The sequence below is a fragment of the Stomoxys calcitrans genome, chromosome 5 (assembly GCF_963082655.1).
Source record: "Stomoxys calcitrans chromosome 5, idStoCalc2.1, whole genome shotgun sequence".
Classification (NCBI taxonomy): domain Eukaryota; kingdom Metazoa; phylum Arthropoda; class Insecta; order Diptera; family Muscidae; genus Stomoxys; species Stomoxys calcitrans.
This window is the reverse complement of record NC_081556.1, coordinates 91,823,486-91,835,802: the sequence shown is the minus strand read 5'-3', so window position 1 is coordinate 91,835,802 and position 12,317 is coordinate 91,823,486. Positions and strand designations below refer to the sequence as shown.

Below are 12,317 nucleotides of genomic sequence, written 5' to 3'. Positions count from 1 at the left end.
CTATGTCTCTCTCCCGCTCTCTTCCTCTGGATAGTCTGGCAGCCGTCTCCACACTATACTTTGTAGAACACAATAAGAAACATCACAACTACAAGCAATTGGACAGCATACAATTGCTGAGCAATGGTCACCTTTATGGCCACGATGGCATCTCGTTGACTGAGCAGGAACACGACTTCATACTGCAACGCAGCATAATGAAATACAATCGAACGCATACCCTGTGGCCAAGTTATACAAATCAGTCGTCATTAGGAGGACTATCCAGATCTCAAAGCCAAAATGCCAATCATCCTTATCGAGGAGAAATCGCTGCAGCAGGTGAGGGGGAAATTGTCTATGAAGATATGCTCTTGCCTCCTTCATCACAGCAAGCATCATCGCATAATGATGAAATTAGGGTGGTCATGGAAAAACCTTCGGTGAGCCATGAACTGTTGCAGCCAACATATCATGAGCCCCATAGAACAACCACATCTCCGGTGTCGCGCACCAATAAGACCATTGTCAGCAAGCACAAACACAAATGGCCTCAGCCACAAATGGTACTGAGGGTTATGCAGGCGGCCACCCACCGCAATGCCTTACCCTCCTCTAAAAGCGAAGACGAGGGCTCGGCAAATGAGGATGTCCAAGGCAATGCCCACAATGCCAGCGAAACATCCACCGAGAAAATATCCGAGGTGCTGTTGGTGCAACAAGATTTCGAAAACAACTCCATCGATACCGACTCACAGCAGACAGTTAATCGCCATAAATCTGCTAGCGCCAGCAAGAAGCGTCCATCCGCTTCCTCTTCATCCTCCTCCTCCGGCGATGGGTCACACAGTGATATACAAAAGCTACATGTGGACAACAAGGTGGCAAGTACAGCGCGCAGCATCAATGATGACTCTCTCATTTCACCCACCCAATCGAATCTGCTGAGACATACCAATGCCAAGGGTGGCGATTTGATTATCTATAAGACCGTATCCCCACCCACATCGACTACCACCAGCAGCACGGTAGCAGCCCATACGGCCTCGAACAAGGTCAACACCGATGCTCCCCATTCGAATTATTCTCTGGAAACTCAGCCCATTTCTAACAAAAGTCGCAATTATGTGGAGCGTAATACGGACAACTCTGACAATGATTTGCAAAGCTTGACCAGTAATAACAATGAGTCCATCTTCAATTCTAGAGATCCCGTTGACTATGATCTTGGTCTAGAGAATCGTCAATCACTTTTGGGCCTACGCTCTGCTGCGGCTGGAGTGGGTAACCAGCGAGATCTATCAAATCCCAATGTTTGGGTACAACGCCCTACAATGTTTGTAGAGACCTTTGGTGAACCGGAACAGTGCAACAATAAAGTTATGCGTGACGATATATCCAACTGTCAGGTAAGTTTGTAAGCCAGCCCTGCTGAGTGGAAAGAGGTAAACAAAACACTTGTTATATGAAAGTTAGGTTAGGTTAGGTTTAAGTGGCAGTCTGCCATCAGACTCGCTAGACATTTTCGTCCATTGTGATACCACAGGAACAGAAGAAAGAAGATGCCTTCTATTTCCTACCGTTGAACATCCAGATCACTTTAAAACGCCCAACGACTTGCGAAATCAGTCAATCCGCTAAATCAGACAGGTTTTCAAAGAAATGAGAACCTAAAGTGGAACTCCTTTTGACACATAAGGTGTCTTTTAGTCTCTTCTTCTTCGATGTCTTCAAAGCTTCAGCAAAAGTTACTGGCAACCCTCAGTCTGTCAGCATGTTTTTGACAGTGACCTGTCAGGACGGACACACACGTCTGTGTGTATCAAGCCAGTGACAGCAAAGCGGTAGACCTCTTCAAGTCTAGATTAGGCTACATAGTTTGGAATACTCACATCCCCCTTCTTGTGACCATCTAACATACGTTGTCCTACGGGCTTGGCCCTGAAAACTTTGCTTACAGGCATACCTATAGATTCCAGTTTCCCTGGAATGTGTAGGGTAGTTCCTAGTCTCACAAGCTCGTCCGCTTTACAATTCACTGGGATATCTCTGTGGCCCGGCACCCAGAACAGGTGAATTTAGAACTATTCAACCATCTTTTTGAGTGGTCTGCGACAGTGGAGGGCTGTTTTTCAATTCAGAAATACGTTCTCTAGGGATTTAATGGCTGTCTGAGAAGATATTTATGCCAGTTGTCGTTATGACATTATATCATAGCCATTCCACCACTTCCTTAATTGCTCATAGCCATTCCACCACTTCCTTAATTGCTCATAGCCATTCCATCACTTCCTTAACCGACCACTGCAGTAGTCGGGTTACCTTTTCGATATGACCAGTTCTAGATCTTTAGAGTACACCCCAAAGCTTACCTGGTCGTCTAGTTTGGAACAATCCGTATAGAAGTCTATGTAACTTCTATTACCAGGGATATTGTAGTTCCAATCGGTTCTATCAGGAATAGTGGTACAGTACTTTTTATCAAAAAGCGGCGCAGGTAGGTTGTAATATACACTTCTTGAAACATAGGATATTGTATCAAGGATAACACAGTGTCCGTAGCCGCCAGAAAGCTCCCTTAGCCTCACGGCAGCGGTCGCAGCAATTCGTCTAGCCACAATGTCCAGAGGCAATGGATGTAGCATCAGTTGTCGTCCTGAGTGCGGCTGTGATGCACAAACAAGCCCTGCTTGGATCCGGATGAGTATTGAGCAGTAGGTGGGCTTTCGAAGCGCCGTCCACCAGACCACAATACCATACAGCATTATAACAACTACAGTATATACTCAGTGTATGACACGCGTTTTGAACCCACAACTTTTGCCAAAGGGGCTCTTGCATGTGTATAGGGCAAGAGTTGCCTTTCATGCCATTTCCAAAATGTTGGATATGAAGTTCAATTTCCTTTCCAGCAAAACACCCAGGTATTTTGCGCTTTCTGTAAATGGAACATTCTCTCCTCCCAAGGAGACAGGAGCCACTGTAGGCAATTTTTATCTCCTGCTGAAAAGAACTACTTTTTCCTTGAACGGATTTACGCCTAGACCACTATCGGTAGCCCACTTCGCTGTTGCCCGTAGAGCTTCCTGAAGTATATTTCTAATAGTGCTGGGAAACTTCCCCTAACCGCAATCGCCACGTCATCAGCATACGCGAGCACTTTTACACCTTTTTCTTCCATAGACAATAATATATTATTAATGGCTATATACCAAAGTAGAGGAGACAGCACATCTCCTTGAGGTGTTCCTCTGTTTACCCATTTTTTTAGATCCACAGATCGCAAGCCTGCCGTAATGCATCTTTTACTAAGTAAGTTATTAATTAACTTTCTAATGGTAGAGTTGAAGCCTAGAAACTCCAAATCCTTTATGATGGACGTTGGTTTTATATGATTAAAAGCACCTTCAATGTCAAGAAATGCTGCCATTTTATATTCCTTGACAGCGAAAGAACCCTCCAAGTAGCCGACTAGGTCGTGAAGGTCTGTTTCAGTGGATTTGCCTTTACTATATGAATGCTGCAGCCGCGACAGGCGATCTCCAGGGATCTTTGCCTTAAGATATGTTTCTATCAACCTCTGAAGTCTTCACCATAAAGGATGACAGACATAAGACGAAAATCTTTCGCCTTCGTGTGGTAAAGTTCTACTTACAAAATATTTGAAGGTTATCATATATATCCAGGTCAAAATATGTTTGTTTGGAGTTTCTAACAGATTGCGGGGCGGACTCTCCCCTTATCCCAAAAATCCGATCCAAACGTAGACCGATGGGTACAATGTGGGACTCAATAAAAGTCATTTGGAAGTATAATTGAAATTCTGGTATCAACATTTGACTCCAAGTCTCAGGGACTACCCTACCGCCAAATAGAGAAGCAGTGACAAATGTGAGGGACCGGCGCTAGTACCAGACTATTAAGACCAATTCAGTCTGTATGAGTCTCAAATGAGAGGTTTTCCCTCCTTCCGACTACGATTTTTAAAATCCTAGTTCTCGGTGTTTCGCGCACCGATATAAATCAATTTTTGGTTACATCAATTAGGGGAAGCGTCCACCCCAAAAACCATTCAAACGGACATAAGCCAATTGGAACTATATGGGTATCAAATGATAGTTAGTGGAGAGTAGAATACGAATCTTATATAAAATTTAGGACTTGAGTGTCTGTTGGCCCATCCCATCTTCAAAAGTTCTCTAAACGGGCAAGTAGGTGGATTCGGGCAATACGAGTAGGCCCGTCCCATCTGCAAAAGTTCTCTAAGCGGGCAAGTAGATGTCTTCGGGAAATACGAGTTTCAAATGAAATGTATTTCGGTTAAAGAACGAATCTAATCATTTGGCGAAAAATTTCTGGGGACGAGATAATATGGGACTCAAATTGAATTTGTTGAGATTAAAGCACTAATCTGATATTAATCTTAAAGCCCAAGTGTCTGGGGCCGCCAAAAAACTCCCCCAAATGGAAATGCAATTCGACTATGAAAATGTGAAGCTTAAATGAAAGGACTTTAGAAGTAGTTGGGTTAGGTTAGGTTGAAAAGACCCATGCCACTATGGACATACACCTAAGCCAGTAATCCGCTTGTTGTGCGCTCTAAATACCAAAAAAAGGAACCTTAGGAATTCCGTGCTACTTACAAAATCCTTTATTGTTTTTCATGCCACTCCCCTAAGTTGGTTCATGTCTGGTATAGTGTCCCCGCCTAAGAGTGCTGGTATCTGTTAGACGCGAACAGATACCGGCACTCTTATCATCTTCTCCGCATGCCCTACATATGCTATCACTTGCTAGTCCTATGTGTCCCGTTATGGTACCAATAGGTATACTGACCTCCTTCCTACTCCCTTTCAGTAATAGCCTCGTCTTCTCATGATCTGGATCCCCCCATAGGATTTTCGCCGTCCTACCGACCGTTTCGCTGTTCCACAGTGTTGCATGCGCATTCTTCGCCCACGCCCTTAGAAGTAAATAATCAATCTTTTAGAAACATTAGGGAGCAAATGCCTGGAGACCAATAGAAAGTCCAGCTACTGGAACAATATGATATACAAATGAAAGTTTTTTTGGGAGTGGAGTACGATTCCGACATCTAAATTTGAGACAAGTGTCTGGCCGCACTTATATACCGGGCCAGCTTATTATTTATAAACATTGCCCCTTAATTCCATCGTAATTTTTTTTTAATTTATTTCCCTCCTTTTCGCTTTTTTTCCATCCTCACAGTCCGTTTGTTTTGAGGAAAACAATCAACTTTTGGCGCCCATCCAACCTTCTCTAAATCTCAAACAAAGCGAAACGAATAAGGTGAAATCCCTGCAACAAGAAGAGTTTGAAAACGAACATCAAATTGAATCTGAAGACAATGATGCCATTATACATGAACCGGATGATGATCTGCAAGCAAGTTTTGATGTGGTCCAGCCAAAGCCCAAAGAGAATCACAATGCCTCCCTGCTGACTACATTGCAAGGCAAATCGGCCCATGCCACCCAGGCTTTGGCCAAAGAACTAAATGTCGATGATCAACAACAGCAACAACAATCCGAATCGGAAGGAGATGCCATATTTGAACACAACTTTAGCGATGAGAATCTTGATGTGGAACCGAAGCTTAAAACGAAAGATAAGACAGATGATGCCATTGAGCAACCAATTTTATCGGTAGAACCAAATCGACCTCCTAGCAATTCCGATTGTTGGAAAATACGTAGCTGCATATTGGCCGAACGTTTGAATAACACCTTCTCCTTTAATGACTTCTGCCCGAAATTGGGCAAGTCGGTGAATGTGACATACGTCATACCACTGTCACGCTTTTTCAAGGAACAAAGCATAGAATTGCATTTGACGTAAGTAATAGTAAACTAAAAGCGTTTCTAATGTCATCGTACTACATCATTTATAATCTCCGGATTTTGCATATCCATGAATGTTTTCCGATTCAAGTTTAAGTCTCAATGAAAGGGATTCCTTTTTCTTAGCGACATCTTTTTGTTAAAGCTACCTTGGTGCAGAGTTTAGCCATAACGGGAGGGCACGCGCCATACATAAGCGATATGGTGTACTATTTCGTACCATAACTTTTAGCATGTCCGCCTATACCGCTAAGCACCTAGGTTCGAATCCTGGCAAGATCAGTGAAAAAACTATTGCGGCGGAGATTATTCCCTCCCTAATGTTTGGTGATATTTGTGAGGTATTCAGCCATGTAAAAACTTTTCAACAAAGAGTGAAGAACATTACTTACTTCCACCACTGTGGCATACAAGAATCAAAAAATAGTTTTGTGCATTCAAGATGCATATCGACGATCTTTAAATCAATATTTTATACAACTTTAACAACTTTTACTTTTCTTCCAGATCTTCGTTACCATTGCAATGGGTGGTTTGCAATCTTCATGAACATTCAAAAAATAATGGCAAACATCTGATCAATTCTTCGCAACCCGGTATATCTGCTCACCATATCATCCATCAGTCACAAAATGTTTTGCAACGGAGACGCAACACTTCACGACTGCTGCTCAATATACCAAGTCGGGGATATTTTGTTAAAGATTTAATTTTACGTGCCACCAATGACCCTGAAAAGGTAAGTAACCATAACTCATGCGACAATAGGCATGTTTTAGGAAAAAACAAAAAACATCTCATAAATTTTACTGATATGTATATTGGCCATCTACATAGGTTCGGTTAGATTAGGTTGAAAAGAGGATGCAGATGTTAATCTGTCCCATGCTACTATGGACATACACCTAAGCCAATAATCGGCTTGTTGAGCGCTCTTAAAACTAAAAAGGAACCTCGAAAAAGTCTGGTATCGTGTCCCCACCTATGTACCGGGGTCTGTTAGCCGCGAAAGTCGGGCAATGATATAGGAAATACCCCAAAGTCTCATCATCTTCTCCACATGCCCTTCACATGCTATCCACTTGCCGCACCGATTTTGCATAATTGAGTTCGTAGTCCAATATGTGTCCCGTTATGACACCAAAAGCTATACTGACTTCCTTTCAGTAATTACTTCCTGTTTTAAAGACAATGGTAGAACCCAATGTACAAAATTTCTACCAAACAATTGCGCCCTACAGAAACTTAAGAAGTAAAATCAGATAAGAATTACGCAATCTAGAGGCTCAAGAAGTAAAATCGCTAGATCGGTTTATATGGGAGCTATATCAGGTTGAAGACCGATACGAACCATACTTAGTTCATCCATTAAATATCATTGAAGACGTCATATTACAAAATGTCTGCCAAATCCGATAAAAATTGCGCCGGTCGGTTTATATGTGACCTATATAAGGTTTTAAACCGATTTAAACCATACTTGGTTCGTAAGTTGGAGGTCATTAGAAAATACAATACATACATTAAAACTTCAGCAAAATCTGACAAGAATAACGCCCTCTAGAGTCTCAAGGTTTATATGGAAGCTATATCTAAATATGGACCGATATGGCCCATTTACAATCCCAACCGACCTACACTAATAGTTAATATTTGTACGAAATTTCAAGAGCCTAGCTTTACTTCTTCGAAAGTTCAGCTGAGTATTCTGTTCAGCTTTTCAAGCGGAATGCTGTCAAACTCCATATAAAAAAATTTTGGCGAAATGTTGGTTAAAAATTGACGAAAAAGTAATACTCTGTTTATAGTGAGGAAAATGACAAAACAAAATTTAGACGAAGACAAGACAAAATAAGACCATAGTAGAAGTCATTGTATAAAATTTCAGCCAAATCGATAAAGAACTTCGCCCTTTAGGGGCTCAAGAAGTAAAAAAGGTAGATCGGTATATAGGCGATCTGTATCAGTTTAGCCGATTCAGATCATATTTGACATGTATGTTGAAGGTCATGGGAGAAGACGTTGTACCAAATATCAGCCAAATCGCATTATAATTTCGCCTTTAGAGGCTCAAGTAGTCTAGATCCCAGATAGGTTTATATGGCAGCTATATTAGGTTTCGGACCGATTTGAACCATATTTGGATCAGTTGTTGGAAGTCATAACAAAACACGTCATGCTTAATGTCAGCCAAATCAGAAAGGAATAGCGCCCTCTATTGGCTCAAGAAGTTAAGATTCAAGATCGGTGTATATGGTAGCTATATCAGATAATGGACCTATTTCAACCATACTTAGTATTTTGTAAGAAATTTCAGCGCCCTCTAGAGGCTCAAGATGTCAAGAACCCAGATCGGTTTATATGACAGCTATATCAGGTAATAGACCGATTTCAACCAAACCAAAAAAAAAAAAACAATATGAGACATAAAGAAAATGTTTTTAGGTATAGAATACGAATCTGTGATAAAAATTAGGGGTTGGGGTAGCCACCTGACACTTGCATCAGATTCAATACTTCTCGTTTAAGGCCTATATTGTACCGATCGGTTTTCATGCCCGTTAGGGGAATTTTTTGGAGTCTCCTAGGAGTGCGGCTGTCCCTCTTGAGACTTGCAGTATATTTTTTTTAAGTCGCAAAATGGACCGATAGGTTTATATGCCGGTTGCGGGGGTTTCTGTGGAGGGGCATTCCCCTCCCGATTAGTCTATTACTGAAAGGATAAAGACCATTGTCTTTAAAATCCTAGCCAAGTATGGCCTGCATCGGTTTATAACCTGACATAGCTCCAATAGCATAGCAATTCTTATCCATTATCCTTTGTTTGATGGAGAGTATATAAGATTCGGCCCGGCCGAAATTAGCAGGTTTTTACTTGTTCATACTACTACCGCCATCTATATGCCAGGTACGCTACTTGTGGAACGATCAATGCTGTTACCATATATCAGCATTGATCGTTCCACCTGGCATATAGATGGGGCTGCATAGCAAAATTGGATAATATATGTGGCTTTAATGGGCCTTAGACCTTAAATCGGCGAATCGGTTTACATGGGGGCTATATAGTCCGATAAAGCCCATCTTCAAACTTAACCTGCCTTTGGACAAAAAAAGAATCTGTGCAAAGTTAGTTCAATATCTCAACTTTTAAAGACCTACAGTCTGTCAGTCGTGATTTCAACGGGCAGACGGACGGGCATGGCTAGGTCGTCTTAGATTTTTAGTATGATCAAGAAAATATATACTTTAAAGGGTCGGAAATGAATATTTAGATGTGTGCAAATGGAATTACAAAATGAATATATCCCCATCCTTGGTGTGGGTATTCAAATTTCAAAGCCGGGTAGTAAATAAAGCTTTTATAGGCGTCAGCCTTTTAATCGGCACATCGGCTATATCGAAATATTGTCCGATCTTTGCAATGTCTGGGTCAGATGGCGGGAGGCCTTATAATCCGATCTGAACCATATTTGTGTCGGATGTTGCGAGGCTTAAAACTAATCACTTTTTCAAATTTCAGCGAAATCGGAAAAAATATAAAGCTTTTATGGGCTTCAGACCCTTTATCGGCAGATCGGTCTATATGGGAGCTATATCCAAATATAGTCCGATCTGAACCATATTTAGGTCGGATATCGGGAGGCTTAAAATAACTCTCTGTTCCATACTTCAGCGAAGTCGGGTAATAAATAAAGCTTTAATGGACTTCAGACCTTTTATCAGCGGATCGGTATATATATAGCAGCTTTATCGCAATATAGTCCGATCTGAACCATATTTGGGATGGATGTCGGGAGGCTTTAAACAACTCACTGTTTTAAATTTCGGCGAAATCTGATAAAAAAATTAAGCATAAATAGGCATTTGACCCTTTATCGGCAGATCGGTCTATATAGCAGCTATATCCAAATATGATCTGATTTGCCCCGTTCAAGAACTTAACCAGCGTGTAAAAAAAAAAGACGTGTCTGTGCCAATTCTCACCTCAATATCTCAATTTTTGAAGGCTGTAGAATGATTACGGCAGACACACGGAAATCGTAAAATCGTCTTAGAATTTTACGAGGTCGTGAAAATCCTGATTGGGGCCTCAAAGTTGATTATTTGTATACCCTCCACCATAGGATGGGGGTTTACTAATTTCGTCATTCTGTTTCTAACTCCTCGAAATATTCGTCAAAGACCCCATAAAGTATATATATTCTAGCTAGTAATGACATTTTAAGTCGACATGACGTCCGTCCGTTTGTATGTCGAAAGCACGCCAACTTTCAAAGGTGTAAAGCTGATGTAGGTCGGTTGGGATTGTAAATGGGCTATATCGGTCCACGTTTTGATATATCTGCCATATAAACCGATCTGGTATCTTGACTTCTTGAGCCGTTAGACGACACAATTCTTATCCGATTTGATTGAAAATTTGCACGAGGTGTTTTATTTTGACTTCTAACAACTGTGCTGAGTATGGTTCAAATCGGTCCATAACCTGATATAGCTGTCATATAAACCTATCTGGGGTCTTGACTTCTTAAGTCACTAGAGGGCGCAATTCCTATCCGATTTGGCTGAAATTTTGCATGAGGTGCTTTGCTATGACTTTCAACAAGTGTGCTAAGAATAGTTGAAATCGGTTCATAACCTGATATAGCTGCCATATAAAACGATCTGGGGTCTTGACTTCTTGAGCCTCTAGAGGGCGCAATTCCAATCCGATTTGGTTGAAATTTTGCATAATGTGTTTTGCTTTTGCTTTGACTTGCAACAACTGTGACAAGTATGGTTTAAATCGGTCCATATCTTGGTATAGCTGCCATATAAACCAATCTGGGGTCTTGACTTCTTGAGCCACTAGAGGGCGCAATTATTATCCGATTATAATGCATGAGATGTTTTGTTATGACTTTCAACTGATGGGCTTAGTATGGTTTAAGTCGGTCCATATCCTGGTATAGCTGTCATATAAACCAATCTGGGGTCTTGACTTCTTGAGCCACTAGAGGGCGCAATTATTATCCGATTTGGCTGAATTTTGCATTACGTTTTTTGTTATGACTTTCAACTGATGGGCTTAGTATGGTTTAAGTCGGTCCATATCCTGGTATAGCTGCCATATAAACCAATCTGGGGTCTTGACTTCTTGAGCCACTAGAGGGCGCAATTATTATCCGATTTGGCTGAATTTTGCATAATGTGTTTTGTTATGACTTTAACAACTGTGCTAAGTATGGTTCAAATCGGTCCATTACCTGATATAGCTGTCATATACACCGATCTGGGTTCTTGACTTCTTGAGCCACTAGAGGGCGCAATTATTATCCATTTAGGCTGAAATTTTGCATGAGGTGTTTTGTTATGACTTTCAACTGATGGGCTAAGTATGGTTTAAATCGGTTCATAATCTGGTATAGCTGCTATATACACCGATCTGGGGTCTTGACTTCTTGGGCCACTAGAGGGCGCAATTATTATCCGATTTGGCTGAAATTTTGCATGACTTTTAACAACTGTGCTAAGTATGGTTCAAATCGGTCCATTACCTGATATAGCTGTCATATAAGCCTATATGTGATCTTGACTTCTTGAGCCTCTAAAGGGTGCAAGTATCATCCGATTTGGCTGAAATTTTGTACAATGGCTTCTCTCATAACCTTTAATGATTGCATGAATCGGTTTATAGCCTAATACAGCTCCCCTATAAACCGATCTCCCTATTTTACTTCTTCAGCTTCTAAAGTACGCCATTCTTACTAGATTTGGCTGAAATTTTACACAATGACTTCTAATATGGTCTCCAATATTCAAATCAATTATGGTCCGAAATGAACCATAGCTTCATAATGTTCCAAAAGCATAGCAATTCGTTTCGTTTATCCTTTGTTTGCCTAAAAAGATATACTGTAGAAAGAGTCCGACAAATGCGATCCATGGTGGAGGGTATATAAAATTCGGCCTTTTTACTTGTTCTCCTTTTTTTTAGTAAAAAAAAAAAAATGAATAACATATTTTTAATTTTTTTTTTTTTCATTTCAGACCAACAATTTATGCCACGACAAACCCCATGACACCAACACAATACTGCAGTACAATTTTAGAATCTTAAGAGATTGTGATTAACACTTACACTCAAGCCACGTTATCCTTCTTGATCTAGACGCCTGATGTACAAAGGACATCAAATACTAACAAGACGACAAAGTAGAAGAAGCAGAATCAGCAGAACAACAAAATCAACACCCAACAACTACACACATATTTTACTACTATTATTTAATAGTTATTCCGAATATTATTACAATTATTATTACTATTACTATTATTATCACCGTAATGTTACTGCTAACTTATTTTTATGGGAAATCACTCAACGTAGTTTGAACTTGACATTTTCCGTTGAAAAAGAAAATTCCAAAATTTTAGCAGAACTTTTAGCTTCGATTAAATTTTAATCTATTTTGTAAATACGAACAAATCAAG

The 12,317-nt window shown here is 40.6% G+C and overlaps 1 protein-coding gene across 1 annotated transcript in view; it reads left to right on the top strand.

The window, feature by feature from the left end:
- LOC106085319 (uncharacterized) overlaps positions 1-12,076 on the top strand; it is a 73,825-nt gene extending 61,749 nt beyond the window's left edge. The window contains exons 4-7 of the mRNA XM_013249530.2: positions 35-1,388; positions 5,209-5,834; positions 6,348-6,579; positions 11,874-12,076. Of these exons, the coding sequence (XP_013104984.2) occupies positions 35-1,388; positions 5,209-5,834; positions 6,348-6,579; positions 11,874-11,957 (2,296 nt within the window). The 3' untranslated portion in view covers positions 11,958-12,076. The remainder of the gene's footprint in view (positions 1-34; positions 1,389-5,208; positions 5,835-6,347; positions 6,580-11,873) is intronic.
- The last annotated feature ends 241 nt before the right edge of the window (positions 12,077-12,317 follow it).